The 18884-nt window shown below is 46.3% G+C and overlaps 1 protein-coding gene across 5 annotated transcripts in view; it reads right to left on the bottom strand.

Moving 5' to 3' along the window:
• The window catches only part of dpp6a (dipeptidyl-peptidase 6a), a 918316-nt gene that overhangs the window by 19681 nt on the left and 879751 nt on the right, over positions 1–18884 (bottom strand). For all 5 annotated transcript variants that reach the window (XM_078424689.1, XM_078424708.1, XM_078424702.1 and 2 more), the window contains exons 15-21: positions 15521–15568; positions 12662–12780; positions 11430–11477; positions 8019–8117; positions 6221–6290; positions 5551–5745; positions 2570–2624 (exon numbers count right to left, since the gene is read on the bottom strand). In XM_078424689.1, the coding sequence (XP_078280815.1) occupies positions 2570–2624; positions 5551–5745; positions 6221–6290; positions 8019–8117; positions 11430–11477; positions 12662–12780; positions 15521–15568 (634 nt within the window). The remainder of the gene's footprint in view (positions 1–2569; positions 2625–5550; positions 5746–6220; positions 6291–8018; positions 8118–11429; positions 11478–12661; positions 12781–15520; positions 15569–18884) is intronic.

The following is an 18884-nucleotide window of genomic DNA, read 5'->3' as shown; positions in this document are numbered from 1 at the left end:
GTCCGTGCCGACCAGTGACCCCTGTACACGAGCCCTATCCTACACACTGGGAACAATTTTGTAATCTTTACCGAAGCCAATTAACCTACAAACCGTCCCTGGAATGTGGGAGGAAACCGGAGCACCCGAAGAAAACCCACACGGTCATGCGGAGAATGAACAAACTTTGTACAGACAGCACCCGTAGTCAGGATCGAACCCGGGTTTCTGGCGCTGTAAGGCAACAACTCTACCGCTGCGCCACTGTGCCGCCCCTAACCTGCAGCACTATTTTTTGCACATACATTCCTAGTTGTCTATTGTCTATTGTCTAGTTTGCTGTGCTTATACTTGAAAGCCTGAATTTGGATTGAACTAAATCACTTCCAATCTCCGTATCAAATTCTGTCATGTTATGATGTCTCTTCGATAAAAGGCAGTTAATTACCCATTTATCACTGAACACTATTAGATCTGAAATGGACTTCTCTTGTACCAGGCTTGAAAACCATGCTGTAAACATTTCATAAATTTGTCATCGACAATACAATACAATATATCTTTATTGTCATTGTACAGGGGTACAACGAGATTGGGAATGCGCCAATTGGGAATCGACACTTTCAATGTTATTATTTTTTTGCTCAGTCACTATATAGATCAGAGATTACTGCATTATCCTTGTTACAGCTACCTCTAATTCCCTGATATAAACCTTGCTTGAGAGTCTGACTCACAGAGACAGCCTAGTCTGGGTTTGCCTTCCTTGGATCTGAGGAATCTGAGGGGGAACTGAACTGTACAACATTCTGAGGGACAAAGAAAGGTTGATTGTAGGTAACTTTTTTCCCCATATCAGAGGTGTCTAGAAGTAAACAGTACAGGTATCGGGTAAAGTTGAGCCGGCTAATACTTTATTCATCAGCGCAGCAGGATGAGGGGTGATCTTAAAGAGGAGTACAAAATTATGGGATGAATAGATCGGGTAAACGTACAGAATCTTTTGCTCAGAGTAGGGGAGTCAAGAACCAGAGGACAGAAGTTTAATGTGAGGGGGGAAAGATTTAATAGGAACCCTAGCAGCAACATTTCTAGACAAAAGGAGGTGGGTGTATGGAACGAGCTGCTGGAGGAAGTATTTGAGGCAGGTACTAACACAATGTTTAAGAAGCATTTAGACAGGTACATGGATAGGCCAGGTTTAGAGGGATTTGAGCCAAACACAGGCAGTTGGGACTAGTGCAAATGGGGCATGTTTTTTAGCGTGGGCAAGTTGGGCTGAAGGGCCTGTTTTCACGCTGTATGACTCCATGACAGAAAATTCACTGTACCTGTGTACAGGTGATATAAAGAAACCATTGACCCGTTGTACTCTATGACTCTATTAAAAGATTTAGACAGAATCTGAGAATGAATCTAAAAGGTCAAAGGGTGCAAGGGTAGATGCAATCAGGAACCCTCTGCCTGTGGGGGGTGGTGGAAGCAGAGACTCCCACAACCTGCCTGCAGGGGGAGCCGCCGAGCCAGTCACCGACTCATAGGACCCCGCGCACCGTGGCCTGGAAGGCTGCCATTTTCTTTCATAACTCCAGTGACCGTATTCAAAGTGCTTCAATGTCAATAAAGGGGTTGGGAGACAATGAAAGGAGATTGTTGTGGAAATGCAAGCCTTCCCTGTTCCGAAATCCTGGTTGCTTTCACCTGCCTTAGAACTGAGATGAGGAAAAACTTTTTCAGTCAGAGAGTTGTGAATCTGTGGAATTCTTTGTCTCAGAAGGCAGTGGAGGCCAATTCTCTGAATGCATTCAAGAGAGAGCTGGATAGAGCTCTTAAGGATAGCGGAGTCAGGGGGTATGAGGAGAAGGCAGGAACGGGGTACTGATTGAGAATGATCAGCCATGATCACATTGAATGGCGGTGCTGGCACGAAGGGCCAATTGGCCTCCTCCTGCACCTATTGTCTATTGTCTATTGCCTTGACCCAGGGCTGTTAGCATGTGTGCTAGTGCTGAGTCACGAGCAGAAGGGGATTGCATTACCAAGGAAGAGAGAAAAAAAAACATGAGCCACTGCCGCTCGTCCCACGAAGAGCAGAGACGAGAAAGACGGAGCCGGTGCCGACGACGGACGCAACGGGCAAGGAGTGAGGTCAGTGGAAGAGGAGGGAACCAGGGTCTGGCCTACCGTGCCCTCGTGGTCGACTGCGGGAGGTGCCTCCAGGGCACAAACGTGGACGGGCGAGGAGAGGGACGTCGCGTCCAGGAAAGGCAATGGATGGAGGCCAGCAACAGCCTGGGGCTTGCCTGGACTGGACAACACTCATAACAACTAGAGCGTGGACTGGACTTTGAAAACGGCGCCAACACATGGCGCCTCTTACATGCGGTCAGTGGTCTACTTCTGTACAATTGCTAATCAGGGATATGCTTGGGTATGGCAATTCTCTGTTTGTCAGGAAAGAATTTCACTGTGTGTTTGCACTTCGCACATGTGACAATAAAAGCACCTTTGAACCACTGCAGCATTGAACATCCAGTAGCCCATGAGAATTTTGGTAAAGAGATAAAAACTTTGACGATTGCAATATTACCTGCCCAAAAACTCCAATCCTGGTTGCATCAACATAAGGTTCCCTCAAGAGAATCCTGAAATTAAAGCATCGGACAGATCAAACCAGGAAAATGCACTTTTTATGGCCAAATAGTACCAATGTTTTTTTCCCCCCAGCAGTTTGATGGAAAGCATTCACCAGCTAACTGTGAGCAGAACGATGTATGGTTTCTACAAGGAGAGAGCAAAAGAAAGTCAGTGGTGAATCTGTGGAATTCTTTGCCATACACAGCTGTGTGGAGGCCAAGTCATTGAGTATTTTTAAAGCGGAGATTGACAGGTCCTCGATTAGTAAGGAGTTCAAAGGCTACAGGGAGAAGTAAGGAGATTGGGGTTGAGCGGGAAAAATAGATCAGACATGATCCAATTGTATAGCAGGCACAGTGGGCCGAATGTCCCAATTCTCCTCCTTTGTCTTATGGTATTATGGTCAGAGGAAAAAAATATCAAAATTACGTACAAAAAGACCGTATGGGAAAAACTAACAGGACATAATCCTACCATATCTGCAGTTCAATGTCAAGTGTGCAACACCTACTGCCATTGTCTCCACTAGTGGGAGAGTCTAGGAGCAGAGGGCACAGCCTTAAAGTAAAAGGATGTACCTTAAGAATGGAGATGAGGAGGAATTTCTTGCATCAGAGGGTGAAGCATCTTTGTAATTCTTTACCACAGATGGCTGTGAAGGCCAAGTCAATGGGTATTTTTACAGCGGAGATTGACAGATTCTTGATTAGTAAGGGCATCAAAGCTTACATGGAGAAGGCAGGAGAATAGGGTTGAGAGGGAAAGATAGATCAGCCATGATTGAATTGTGGAGTAGACTAGATGGGCCACATGGCCTTATCCTGCTCCTTTGCCATATGAACTTATCAAAGGCAGAGGTTGTTTTAATCGACCATGGAAGGTGGTCATCGTAGGGAGGGCCAGAGATTATTGCCCACTCCTAATTGCCCTTGAACTCAGAGACCATGTCGGAGAACAGTTTGGAGCCAATCATGTTGCCTGGGTCTGTGATTCAACGACATCAGGCCAGGTTTGCTTATGGAATATTGCATTCTCCTCCTGCACAATGAACTCTGCTCATCAAAATATCACCATTGTTAATACACTCGTTTTAATTCCAAATTTTGTTGTATTTAACTTTCTCATCGGACAAGGCAGGACTTGAACTCCTGTCTTGAGCGAGGGCGAGGGCAGAAGGGTCCCAGTGAGCCACGGCCATACTCAACAGCAGGCCAGGCTCGCCCGCGCTGGAACCGGAACCCGCCTGGGGAGGGAAGCTGCCAAGCCTGGCCCCCGCCAGCCCCGCGGACAATAGACAACAGACAATAGGTGCAGAAGTAGGCCATTCGGCCCTTCGAGCCAGCACCGCCATTCAATGTGATCATGGCTGATCATTCTAGAGAGGACTAGAGAGCAGGGAGTCATAGTCGGGACAGGCGGTCAGATAGATGACCGGCTGCAGGAGGCAGTGCAGTGGCACAACCACGGTAGAGTGGGTGCCTTCTGGCTGCACTTCACACCCACCATCCTCAGCTTTAGACACCCTGTGCGTAGGGGAGAGGGTAGGGCTGAAGATGTCCTGGTTGGGTTTCTCCTGGGCCTGGCCATCCGTGAGTCACGGCGCCAGGAGGAAGAGGGCTCTGCCCGAGGCGGCTGCCTGCCCCTTTTCCAGGGTAACGTCCGTGCCCGGGTGGCGTTAGAAAGGGGCTACACGCTGTCCACGAGCATCCTGGGGGATTTCCGAGACCGCTGGGCACCGCGGGGGGGTGGAATGGATCCTTAATAAGGATGGGGAAATCCTTATATTCTTCAATACTAATAGTATAATAGTATATTTAGTATTGAAGAATATTTGTTTGACTTATATTATGGTGGTGGGTTTTGTTTTGATTTATTTCTTACTGCACATATTATTGTAAATAATCAAATAGATTATTTTTGGTTAAAAAAAAACGGTGGAGTGGGATGCCTGCCCCTTTTCCGGGGTTATGTCCGAGCCCGGGTGGTGTTAGAGAGGGACTACGCGTTGTCCACGGGTGCCCTGGGGGAATTACAGGACCGCTGGGCACCGCGGGGTGTGGAATGCATCCTGCACGAGGATGGGGAAATAGTGATTTAAGAATATTTGTTTTACTTGTACTGTGGTGGTGGGTTTTGTTTTGAACCCTTTAATATTGTATATGTTATTGTAAGTTATTGAATAAATTATTTTTGGTTAGAAAAACAAAATGGTGGAGTGGGCCACTGGAGGCCCTGCAGCAGCCTGGGGCTTGGCTGGATGGGGAGCTGCTCCAGGAGGCCCAGCGCATGGACCAGAGGTGACTTGCAGCTGCGGTGGAGCAGCGGTAGAGGACACCAATGGCCACGCTTGGCCAGACCGACCCAGCAACGCCGACCAAGAACATCGGAGCTTCCTCGTCAGGTCAAGAACCCTGCATTTGCAGCAACTGGGACTTGAAAATGGCACCAAGTCTGGGGACTCTGAAATACTGTCTCTGTGTACAAGTCCTCCAATCATTTTCCGGCAAATAGTGGTCTTTTAATCTTTTTTAATCCGGACAATCCCCCCACCCTGTGCTGAAGATAGACATAAAAAGCTGGAGTAACTCTGCGGGTCAGACAGCATCTCTGGAGAAAAGGAACAGGTGAAGTTTTGGGTCTCGACATCTTCATCTTCAGTCTGAAGATGGGACTCGACCCGAAACGTCACCTATTTCTTTTCTCCAGAGATGCTGTCTGACCTGCTGAGTTATTCCAGCTTTTTATGTCTATCTTCAGCACAACCTGATGTTGATTAAAAGCAACATGTTGCCTGCCACCCTTGAGAAATAATAACGAAGTTAATCCGCGTTTAATGAGTTGAGATGAAAGAATGCCCAAAAGGAACTTTTTCTACCAATACATATTTATCCATGTGCATCAGAGAAGAACCTTGTATCATCAAAAAGAACTTACTTCAAAGCATCCATTTGATCCTTTTCTTCCACGGTTCCCAGTTTTCCCTTTATTTCGTACAAGAGTTTGGTCCCTTGGAAACTGCTGCCACGCCCATCGAACCTGACCACAATGGCGTTGGATGAACTAACAAGCACAGTTGTCCAATCTACTTGGAACTGCTCTGTGACAATCTGGGTACCAGGACTGTCACCACTGCAACAAAGCAAAAAGTGTTCATTCGTTAAGGTGAGGGGGGAAAGATTTAATAGGAACCTGAGGGGTCACTTTTTTACACCAAGGGTGGTGGGTGTATAGAACGAGCTGCCAGAGGAGGTAGTTGGGGCAGGTACTATCGTAATGTTTTAAGAAACATTTAGGCAGGTACATGGATAGGATGGGTTCGGAGGGATAAGGGCCAAACACAGGCAGGTGGGACGAGGGCCATACAGTGGCGCAGCGGTAGCATTGCTGTCTGAGCAGCGCCAGAGACCCGGGTTCGATCCTAACCACGGGTGCTGTCTGTACGGAGTTTGTATGTTCTTCCTGTGACTGCGTGCGTTTTCTCCGCGTGCTCCGGTTTCCTCCCATATTCTAAAGCCAGGTATTCCAACAGTGGGCTGGCCAGTGAAGTGGAATTGTATGCATCAATAAAGTTCCATGCTGATCATAAAGCTAAGATCATACTCACACGATAAGCAACAAAGGATATCGTGACAGTTCTGAGAATCCTGCTGGCTTGACGACTTGCATTGTGAGGGCTGAAAAACAGTAAGGTGGAGTTGGCCTCATGTTAGAGATACCCATCGCAGTCAAAGTGAAACTTTCCCACAGGGATTAACACAGCCAGAATAAACGAAGGGCTGAGCACATCTCCCATCAATCCCCCAAACCGTCCCTTCTCTCACCGCCCCCATGTTTCTTCCCTCCCTCCACTATAAGTCTGTTAGCCAGCTCCACAGTTCAACTGAAGAAGGCTGCTGACCCGAAACTTCACCAATCCCTTTTCTCCAGCAATGCTACCTGACCCGCTGAGTTACTCCAGCACTTTGTTTCCATCATGCTGCAACATAACCTGGATACTTGCATGGAACAGATTATAGTGACTGAAGAAGGATCCTGTCCCGAACCGTCACCTATCCATGTTCTCCAGAGATGCTGCCTGACCCGCTGAGTTACTCCAGCACTTTGCGCCCTTTTGCATGACCTTAATCCTGTCTTCGGTGGATAGAGAATTTGATGCAAAATAGGCTCATCTGCTGGCCAAGGCAAGAATCCAGCTCACAAAAATGTCGTGAATTTAACTGCGACTTTTGGATATCACTCATTCACAGTTCAGCTAGGCTCAAATGTTAAAGGAACACACTGCACAGAATTGCCTGGTCCGTGGCAAATATACAGATGCATAAAGCCCGTTTCTGAAAGAACATACATCTCAGAGTCGGAAAATTGTGGAATGGACCTCACTATGAACATGGGAACAAAATCTTGGCTGACTTTCTAGAGCAGTGCTGCTTTGTCAGAGGATATAATGCAAAACTGTGCCCTTGTCTGACACCACATTATTGATTGTTTAAATATTTATTATTTATTGTTTATTATAGATTATTTGAAGGAGATTCAGACCAAAGGAGCACAAACATTGCAGTGGGGATGGGAATGGGAATGTGGAAGAACCTTACCACCTTAAATGCCCCACCTTACAGTAGACTGCCGAACAACTGCTTCAATTACACACAATCATTAGAGGCATTAGTGGCAGAGATCACTCGGGTATAGTGTTACATTATCAAACAAACAGGGAATTGCAAGGAGTAAATTGTTCACAGCCTGATAATTGTCTAAATTGCCAGTATCGTTCTCTGGCTTTGAAAGGAATAGGTGTATCAGCTTCAGAGCCTAATGTGCAGGATAAATAGCCAAAGAGCAGCATGAAGATTAATTTAGCATGCAAACGTGCAGTAATAAATAGCAAGGTAGACACAAGAGAGAGTTTCCCCCTCTTTCCATCCCCTCCCCTTCCCAGTTCTCCCACCAGTCTTACTGTCTCCGACTACATTCTATCTCTGTCCCGCCCACTCCCCTGACATCAGTCTGAAGAAGGGTCTCGACACGAAACGTCACCCATTCCTTCTCTCCAGAGATGCTGCCTGTCCCGTGGAGTTACTCCGGCATTTTGTGTCTACCTTTGATTTAAACCAACATCTGCAGTTCTTTCCTGCACATAATAAATAGCAAACCAGACAGACTTAAATTATGAATGCATCCACAGGCAACCTGTCACAAACTGAAACACAACCTACATCATCCTAACTTCTGATTGCTATTGAGTGATAAAACGCAAGGTGGAAGCACATCAGTCTCTTATGGCAGAGAGAAATGTGATGCATATAAATGTCAGCAAGAGCCTTTCAAATGATATGACTGGGCTGTTGTATTAGTGTGCTGTTGTATTCTTATATTCGGCGACCGAGAAGAACAATACTTACTGTAATCTTTTATCTGAACTTCTCTGAACTCTATCTTGGGCATTTGCATGCTCTCAGTGGCGTTTACGACCTTCTCATTTCTCACCAGCTCAAAATATTCTAAAGAGGTTAAAAAAAGGAGTTAGATTTTAAGTCATCTTTAGCTCAATCCATCCAGCTGATATAATGTTCTTTGGATGAGGTCGGAGTAAGCGATGTTATAATTTTGATGTCACACCTGTTGCTGAAATTATGCTTGAGGTTCATAGTAAACTAGAAAGCATTAGAAAGTGCCGTCTGTACGGAGTTTGTACGTTCTCCCCGTGTCCTGCGTGGGATTTCTCCGAGACCTTCGGTTTCCTCCCACACTCCAAAGACGTACAGGTATGTAGGTTAATTGGCTGGGCAAATGTTAAAAAAAAAAAAATTGTCCCTAGTGGGTGTAGGATAGTGTTAGTGTGTGGGGATCGCTGGGCGGCGCGGACCCGGTGGGCCGAAGGGCCTGTTTCTGCTCTGTATCTCTAAATCTAATAAAAATCTAAATCATTCTACACCGAACATGTTCAGTTCAGTCTGGTTCAGTTTAGAGATACAGCACGGAAAGATTCCCTTCGGCCCGCCGAGTCCACAATGACCAGCGAACCCGCGCACTAACACTTTCCTACAAGCACCAGCGACAATTTACAATTTTACCAAGCCAATTAGTCTACAAACCTCTACGTCTTTGGAGTGTGGGAGGAAACTGGAGCACCCGGAGAAAGTTCAGGTGGTCACAGGGAGAATGTACGAACACCGTTACAGACAGCACCCACAGTCAGGATTGAACTTGGGTCTCTGGTGCCGTCAGGCAGCAGCTATCCCGCTGTGCCACCATGCCGTCCATCCCCCGATGTTACACATATACTGCCTTACATTACCATTGGACTTGACTTCCGAATGTAGTTCTGGCCAATTCTCTTTCATTGCATTTTGGTTTAGTTTAGTTTATTATTGTCATGTGGACCGAGAAACAGTGAAAAGCTTTCTTTCGTGTGCTAGCCAGTCAAATCATGCCTTGAACACACTCGTATAGAAGTGTAAGAGTGGAACGTTGAAACAATGAACTGCAGATGCTGGAATGATGCTGTCGAACAGTGCTTGAGTAACTCAGGGGGTGGGGCAGCATCACTGGAGCACATGGATAGGTACTGTGCTGTACTGTTCTATGTTCTATGTAACTTGCACATCTTTAATTCAACCAGTGTTTCAGCCCTTTCCCCATTGGCTTCAAGGATATTCAAATTCAGGCCTTTGGCAGCACACAGTGACACATTTAATAGAACCGCAGTTTCACAGCGACAAGCGTCCTGGGTCCAATCCTGACTTCCGCTGCTGTCTGTGAGGAGTTTGCACAATCTCCCTGTGACCACGTGGGATTCCTCCGGGAGCTCCCAAAGACATGTGGCTTGGTAGTTTAATGGCCTGCTGCAAATTACTCCTGGTTCCTAAATGTGTGGTAGATTCAGGGGATACTTGATGGGAATGCGAGGGGAATAAAAATAAGGAATTGATTAAATGTGTGGTTGATAGTAAGATTTTTCACAGGTGAATCTCTCCATGATCCTATGACTCGTTGAGATCAATCTGCCCCCAATCTTGTCCTTGTAATCAGCTGACTTGTGGGCATGGATGTAGTGGGCCGAAGAATTTGTTTCTCCACTGCACAACTCCCAGCTCTAAACGGTGCAATGGTATTCCAGTAACCCTTTGATGCTCTACCTCACTTAGACTTGAAGTAATAAATGACCTTTATATTCTTCTCACTAAACTATAGCGGCAGAGTTAATTGGCTTCTGTAAATTGTCCCTCGTGTGTAGGACAGAGTTAGTGTACGGGTGATCACTGGCTGGCACGGACTGGGTGGGACTAAGGGCCTGTTTCCATGCTGTATCTCTAAACTAAAAACTAAATGAAACTATAGCATCATAGAGTCATACAGCACAGAAACAGGCTATTCGGCCACACATGTCGATGCTGACCCAGCTGCCCATACAGGTACCCATCCCACCAACCAAATGTTTGGTCCATTTCCCTCTAAAACTTTCCTATCCATGTACGTGTCCAAATGTCTTTTAAATGTTGATCTATTGTACTCTCTTGCTCAAGTACATTTGCAAACTATTGACCTATTGCATAGGTTTATCAGAGTACACTTGGAGCACAGAAAAGGCCCACCGAGCCCGCGCCGACCAGCGATCACCCCGTACACTAGCACCATCTTACACAATAGGGACAATTTACAATTTTACCAAGCCAATTAACCTACAAAACTGTAGGTCTTTGGAAGGTGGAAGAAGATTGGAGCAACCAGACAAACCCCACAATGAGAACGTACCAACTTCGTACAGCCAATACCTGTCAGGATCGAACCCGGTTCTCTGTCTATGTAAGGCCGCAACTCTACTGCCGAGCCACTACGCCCCCCTGCTGGAGTCCACATCCTGTAGAGATGCTGCCTGACCCGCTGAGTTACTCCAGCATTTTGTGTTCCCCCCCTCAAAGTCTTGATTCTTGTCCCTTCTGGTGGGAGAGGTGGGGTAGGTTTTGAATTGAGCCTGATGCAAAGACAGAGCAGAATCCGCAACTCTTCCTGGGATCTGGGAGTCACGTGCTTAGTTTTTCAATGGTGGCAGGGCAGATTGAAAAAAGTGATGAAAATGTTCCAAGGGATCCCAGGCTTGAGAAGTAGAGGTACTGAGAACAAGAACAAGAAGATCAGGAAGGATTTTTGTATAACATTGGTTTGGCCACAAATTGGAGTATTGTATTCAGTTCTGGGTGCCATATTTTTGCAAAGACCAGTCAGCTAATTGATGCTGCAAGCAACAGGTTAGAATGACCTTCGTGTGCTCCTGAGCCATCGGTGCCGGCTCTGATTTGTTCTGCACCTTTTCATACCTCTAGCTTCCCTCTCCACTGACTCTCAGTGTGAAGAAGGGTCTTGACCCGAAACGTCAACTAATCCTTTCATCCAGAGATGCTGCCTGACCCCGCTGAGTTACTCCAGCACTTTGTGTCCACCTTCGATGTAAACCAGCATCTTCAGTTCCTTCCGACGCAGATTAGAATGATTCCAGGGATGAGGCCATTTAGTTGTGTGAATCGTAAAGAGAGTTGGCGTTGGAGTAGATTATATAAGCGAGGAAGACACGGCTACTGATCGGTACCACGAAGATAAAGAGACTGCAGTTTGACCTGACGAAGATTATATTGCTGAGGAATTTCTATTGCTCATCATAGTCCCTTACCATGTATCTGTACACTGTAAACGGCTTGATTGTCATCGTGTATTGTCTTCCCGCTGACTGGTTAGCACGCTACAAAAGCTTTTCACTGTACCTCGGTACACGTGACAATAATAAACTGAACTGCAGGTGAAAGGTGACAACTTACCATGCCTGTCACTGGTGCTGTGAACTGTGACCTTTGGAACTCCTGGCCCTGAAGGGATAAAGAGAAATCGTTAGCAAGTCCGATGTCTGGAAGTGAGCGAGGAAACCTGGAATCAATTGGGATTTGCTTAGCGCGATGGCATAAGTTCCTATTGCATCAGGTTATGCTATCCCGTCAGTTATATCCCCCCACGTTTTCCTGCAACTTGTTCTCTCTCATGTGCCCATTAACTCCCACCCCCTAGCATTCACCTACCACCACCTGCCCCTGGAGCAATTTACAGTGGGAACATGTTCTACCAGCACCCCTTTGTATTGAGTGCCTTACTCTGCCCAGGCCTTGTTTCCAGATGCCAACTGTGGATACACCTTGACGCTCACAATGTGTGCAATGTGTTAGATGTATTAGAACCTGCAATATTGGGCTTTGAAACGCAGGATTGTGATCAACCCATGAAGGGAACGCAATATCAACTGCAAAGTGCACCTCTGTAGAATCCTGTCGCGATGGGAACTCTTAAAGTAGTGCTTCTCATTGGGATTTAGAAAGCACACCAATACTTCCTTAGGAAGCTTAGGAAGTTCGGCATGTCCCCAAAAACTCTCACCAACTTCTACAGATGCGCCGTGGAAAACATTTTATGGGGATGCATCATAGCACAGTTTGGGAACAAGTCCATCCAAGACCGTAAGAAATTGTAAAGAATTGTGGACACTGCCCAGACCATCACACAAACCAACCTCCCTTCCATTGACTCCATCTATGCTTCACGCTGCCTAGGCAAGGCCACTAGCATAATCAAGGACAAATTTCACCCTGGTCACTCCCTCCTCTCCCCTCTCCCCTCTCCCATTATGCAAGAGATACAGAAGTGTGAAAACGCACTCTTCCAGATTCAGGGACAGTTTCTTCCCAGCTGTTATCAGGCAACTGAACTACCCTACTAACAACAAGAGAGCGGTCCTGAGCTATTGTATACATCATTGAAGAACCTCAAACTATTTTTAATTGGACTTTATCTTGCACTAAACATTATTCCCTGTTTCATGGGCATGTGTGAAAGAATAGGTTACCGGAAAATAAGTGGGGGAATGGGATGGTTCTCAGCATTGGCATGGACTTGAAGGACCAAACAGACTGGTTCTGTGTCTTAAGGAAATAAGACTGAGGGAAAGGAACATGAACTTCTAGAAATGTAGGTAGTACAGAAAACAAAACAATTTCTCACCCACCTTTGCAGTACAGCAAGAAGTAATGCATGTTGTGACTAAATGAGGCGCTGAAGGATGTGCAGTTCGGGATGAGGTCACAGGACAGGCAGCGCCTGTTAAAGGTCCCACTGGTCTCTGCACTAAAGGTAGAAGATTGTTTTTTTAGCAGCTGCAGCAAACACTATTATCATGCATATTACTTAAATATATATAATGACTTTTATCTAATGGCACGGTAGCATAGCGATAGAGTTGCTGCCTCACAGCGCCAGAGACCGAGTTTGATCCTGACTACGGGTGCTGCCAGTATGGAGTTTGTACGTTCTCCCTGTGACCGCGTGGGTTTTCTCCAGGTGCTCCAGTTTCCTCCCACACTCCAAAGACGTACAGGTTTGTAGGTTAATTGGCTTCTGCAAATTGCTTTTAGTGTGTAGGATAGAACTAGTGTGCGGGTGATTGCTGGTCGGCATGGACTTGGTGGGCCGAAGGGCCTGTTTCCACTCTGTATCTCTAAACTAAACTAAACTAAACTAAAGAGATCAATTCCTTAATGCAGACTGGCAGTACTCTAGGCCCCATTAAAGTCAGCAAGATGCTTGTTAGCCTCCACCAGCCTGACAATCCCCTGGGACATCTGCATTCCTCTGACCCAGGTCTCATCCTTTTCTGATTTTCATCTCCCTACTGGTGCTCAACCTTTTGCAGTTTTGACTGTTTCCTCTCTCTCATACTACCCCCTCTCTCTCTCTCTTTCATCCTCTCTCACCCTCATCCCCTTTCACACACATAAACACGCACACACACACACACACACACACACACATATATATATATATATATATATATACACACAGACACACACACACACACACACACAAATGTATTCAGCGTGGGAGGGAGGTGAATCTGTGGAATTCATTGCCACAGAAGAGGCTGTGGAGGCCAAGTCATTGGGTATTTTTAAAGCTGAGATTGATGGGTTCTTGATTAGTATAGGTGTCAAAGGTTAGGGAGGAAGGCGGGAGAATGGGGCTGAAAGGAAAATAGATCAGCCATGACCGAATGGTGGAGCAGACCCGATGGGCCGAATGGCCTAATTCTGTTCCTATGTCTTATGGTCTTACACATTCAGACAGACACAGACAGACACCCACACACATACTCCTGCATAGAGAGTCATTCAGTCATACAGCATGGAAACACGGGGCCCTCTGTCCAACATGCCCACATCGACCAACGTGCCCCATCTACACTAGTCCCACCTACTCGCACTTGACCCATAAAACTCTAAACCTATCCTATCCATGTACTTGTCCAAATGTCTCTTAAATGTATGGATGGTACTTGCCCACTTACTCCAGGGCTTTGTGTCTGTTTTTGTAAACCAGCATCTGCAGTTGCTTCTGTCTTTGGTATTTTGTACGATCCCCAGTCAACCACTAGGTGTCAGTCTGACAGTCTCCCAGTCCCTTTCTCTCCTCTGTGCAGAAGCATTTATTCTGTTTGGGCCGCCCGCCCTCCTCTCTGTGTGCTGTGGATTAGCAGAGACTCACTGTCTCAGCAATTGCAGGCATGAATCCAAACATTACCTTTGGGCATCGATATATCATTATATCAACAGGGGGAGATTCAGAGGCAGCATAGCATGTAAATTGCCGGGCCAAAGTAAATCATTTAAAAGCTCACTCTCCTGAGCAATCAACTGTATTAAGCTTGTCTGAGCATTTATTTTGTAAGCAATATAAACCTTCAGAGGACGCCAGCCACTGCAGACGGAGGAGTGCCGAGTCGGTCAAACATTACTAGGCAGCATGGTGGCACAGCAGAAGAGTTCCTGCCTTACATCGCCAGAGCCCCGGGTTCGATCCTGACTACGGGTGCTGTCTGCACAGAGTTTGCACATTCTCTCCGTGACCGCGTGGGTTTTCTCCGGGGGCTCCGGTTTCCTTCCACACTCCAAAATGTACAGGTTTGTAGGGGTTAATTGACCGGTAAAATTGTCCCTAGTGTGCAGGATAGTGCTAGTGTACGGGGTGATCGCTGGTCAGCACGGACTCAGTGGGCTGAAGGGCCTGTTTCCATACTGTATCTAAATTGACCTATAAATAAAGAGCGGATCCTCAGGAGCTGAGTAGGTTGCAATCATAGCAAGTGCTCTGGGGCAGTGGCCTCCAGTGGACCAGGGGCATCAGTAGGAAAGTTCCCTGTTGTCTTGGTGGGCAACTTGGCCATGATGGATACACCTCATGCACATGGTAGTCACATCACACACTCACCTATGGAGGAGGCTAGGGACCCAGTGCTGGTAAATGGGATTAGTGGAAATGGCCAGTATAGAAATGGTGGGCTGAAGGGCCTGTGTCGATGCTGTGCGATTTTGGAATGTTATATAACCAATTGACCACATACATGCGCGCGCACGCATGTGCACGCACACGCACAGCACACGAACAGCATGCGCGCACATGCAAACACACACAGACACGCTCACACACATGTGCACACACACTCATGCACATATACACACATGTGTACACTTGGCACACACACATACATGGAGGCACACATACGCGTGCACACGTACACACACACGAGGGCCCATACATGTGCGCACATACAAGCTTGCACCCACACACAGCACAACACACACAGAGAAGCATAAACACATACTTACACAGATCAATTATACTAATGCACTCATAAGCACGTGGAATCGACATGCAAGCACAACATGCACACACACGTGCAGGCAAACACATGCACACATTAAAACATGTACACGTGCACATGTGCAGATAGTAGCACAATACACATTGACAAGCATGCACATATACATACGTGGATGCAAGTTCATACCGTTACAGGCAGACACAATCTTACCTGTATAATTGTCGCCGTAAAGGAGAGTCCTCTGTGCTCAGAAAGTAACTGGGGATAAGAGCAGTAAATTAATTGAATAGTTTGTTCTTTTCATGTCAATGTATTAATAGGACAATATATGCATTAATGAATAAGAGGTGCATATAAGGTGGATCACGGGTACTTAGTCTACACGTGTGTGTGCATGTTGTGCTTGCATGTATACACACAGACAGTGCGAGACAATTTAGCAATAATCAGATCGAGAGCAAAGACATGAAATCATAGTTATATATTTGTACAGCGCAGAAACATGCCCTTCCGCCCATCACATCCATGCTGTCCTTTCTGCCAATCCACTTTAACCCCATTTGCCCACGTTAGGTCTGTATCATTCCATGCTTTGCTTATTTGTGTCTGTTTAAACAGCTCTTAAACTTAGTGATCGTATCTGATTTCTTCACCTGTTCTAGCAGCACATTCCAGATTCAACCACTATGTACAAAATAGTATTTCCCCTTAATTCCCTTTTAAAGTGCCTATCTTAAACCTCTTGTTTTTGATGCCCCTGCCATGGGATAAAGATTCTATCAACCTTATCTATGCCTCTTACCACTTTATGTACTTCCATCAAGTTTACGGTGGCATGGTGGCACAGCGGTAGATTTGTTTCCCCAGAGCACCAGAAACCCGGGTTCGATCCTGACTATGGGTGCTGTCCGTATGGAGTTTGCACGTTCTCCCTGTGACCGCGTGGGTTTCCTCCAGGTGCTCCGGTTTCCTCCCACATTCCAAAGACGTGCGGGTTTGCAGGTTCATTGGCTTCTGTAAATTGCCCCTAATACAACTAGTGTACAGGGTGATTGATGGTTGGTGAGGCTGAAGGGCCAGTTTCCATGCTGTATTTCCAAACTCATTTCTCAGCTTCCTTCACTTCAAGGAAAACAAGCAAAGGCCTATCCAATCTCTACCCTTAACTAAATGCCTTAGATGATGGCAATAGATGGGGCTGGGCAGGGCAGGGCGGGGCAGTGCGGCACGGTGGCGCTCCGCTGGAGGTGCTGACTTACAGCACCAGAGACCCAGGTTCGATCCTGACTATGTTCGGTGCTGTCTGTAAGAGTTTGCATGTTCTCCCCGTGACCGCTTGGGTTTTCCCTGGGTGCTCCGGTTTCCTCTCACATTCGAAAGACATACAGATTTGTTAGTTAATTGACTTTGGTAAAATTGTAAATTCTCTACAGTGTGTAGGATAGTGCTAGTGTATGGGGTGATCGTCGGTCGACGTGGACTTGGTGGGTTGAAGGGCCTGTTTTTGCACTGTATCTCTAAAGTCTAAGGATGGGTGAATCTCCTCCATAATATCACGAGTGCAACAACATCCTTCCTACCGTGTGGCGACTAGAACTGCACACAATGATCGATGTGCAGCTTCATCCGTGTTTCATAAAGTACAGATGTACATTAATTTATTATCATATACACCAGGATGGAATAAAAATCTTTAGTTGCTTGGAGCACATGGAGTAACAAGTAAACACGGTAATGATAAATACAACCGAGGATACAATTAACGATAAATAAACCGGAAATATTGAAAAAAAAACCTAAAGTACAATAATGGAATAATCAAATAAGGTAGAATTAAGAGTAAGAATACGTGCCGGAAAGAACTGCAGATGCTGGTTTAGAATTAAAGATAGACACAAAATGCCGGAGTAATTCAGCGGGACAGGCAGCATCTCTGGAGAGAAGGAATGGGTGGCGTTTTGGTTCGAGACCCTTTTTCAGGCTGAGAGTCAGGGGAGAGGGTAACTACAGATATGGAAGGGTTTCAATGATATGGAAGGCCACGGTGGCACAGCGGTAGAATTGCTGCCTTACAGCGCTTGCAGCGTCGGAGACCCGGGTTCGATCCCGACTACGGGTGCCGTCTGTACGGAGTTTGTACGTTCTCCTAGTGACCGCATGGGTTTTTTCCGAGATCTTTGGTTTCCTCCCACACTCCAAAGACACACAGGTTTGCAGGTTAATTGGCTTGGTGTATGTGTAACTTGTCTCTAGTGTGTGTAGGCTTGTGTTAATGTGTGGGGTTCACTGATCGGTGCGGACTCAGTGGGACAAAAGGCCTGTTTCCACGTTGTATCTCTGAACTAAACTAAACAAAGAGCATAAAAGGTGGCAGATTCTCCGGGAAGTGGGTGTGAAAGAGGTGAAAAGTTCAAGAGACTGGTAACTGCATGGAAGAAGCTGTTCTTAAGTCTGGACACCAAAGATTTCTAGCTCCTGTATCCCCCAGACGGCAGAAGAGAGAAAAGTGAATACCAGGCTGGCAGGCATCCTCGAGAATGCTTTCAGATTTGATCTGGGACCAGCATAGATGGGGCACGCAATAAGGATGGAGATGAAAATAAATATCCTCAGCCAGAATTTAGTTTAGTTTAGTTTAGAGATACAGAATAGAAACAGGCCCCAAAGGCCCACTAGGTCCCCGCCAACCAGTGACCCCCGTAAACTAGAACTATCCCACGCACTAGGGCCAATTTACAATTTTTACCGAAGCTAAATTAATCTACAAACTTGTATGTCTTTGGAATGTGGGAGTAAACCGGAGCACCCGGGGAAAATACACGCAGTCACAGGGAGAACGTTAAAACTCCGTACAGACAGCACCTGTAGTCAGGATTCAACCCGGGTCTCTGGCGCTGTAAGGCAGCAACTCTACCGTGGGGCCATCGTGACGCCCAGAGGAATCATTGGAATTCCGTTTTGAAGAGGATGTAGAGGCTCTTTCTCTCATTACGTTCAAGGCAGAGATGACAGGTATTTAGATATCAAAGGATTTGAGTTTGTACAGGAAACTGAGATGGAAAAGCTGAGATCAGCCATGTACCTGCTGAATAGTAGAGCAGGCAAAATTGACGGCACTGTGGAACAGTTGGTAAAACTGCGTTAACTTTGCACGTTCTCAATGTGACCGCTCTGGGTGCTCCGGTTTCCTCCCACATCCCGAAGATGGGCAGGTTTGTATAAGAAGATAACTGCAGATGCTGGTACAAATCGAAGGTTTTTATTCACAAAATGCTGGAGTAACTCAGCAGGTCAGGCAGCATCTCGGGAGAGAAGGAATGGGTGACGTTTCGGGTCGAGACCCTTCTTCAGGTTTGTAGGTTAGTTGGTCTCTGTAAAATGTCTCTGATGTGTAGTAAGTGGATGAGAAAGTAGGATAACAGAACTAGTGTGCACAGGTGATTGATGGTCGGCATGGACTCGGTGGGCTGAAGGGCCTGTTTCCATGTTTTATCTTTCAACAGAGAAAGTGAATGTAAAGTTTGTTCCTACTTCTGTTTCTTATATTCTTGCTAACAATTTGGAGCTTAAATTT

The sequence above is a fragment of the Rhinoraja longicauda genome, chromosome 2, assembly GCF_053455715.1.
Source record: "Rhinoraja longicauda isolate Sanriku21f chromosome 2, sRhiLon1.1, whole genome shotgun sequence".
NCBI classification, from domain to species: Eukaryota; Metazoa; Chordata; class Chondrichthyes; order Rajiformes; family Arhynchobatidae; genus Rhinoraja; species Rhinoraja longicauda.
Note: the sequence above shows the minus strand (reverse complement) of the source record. Positions and strands in the feature narration are given on the sequence as shown.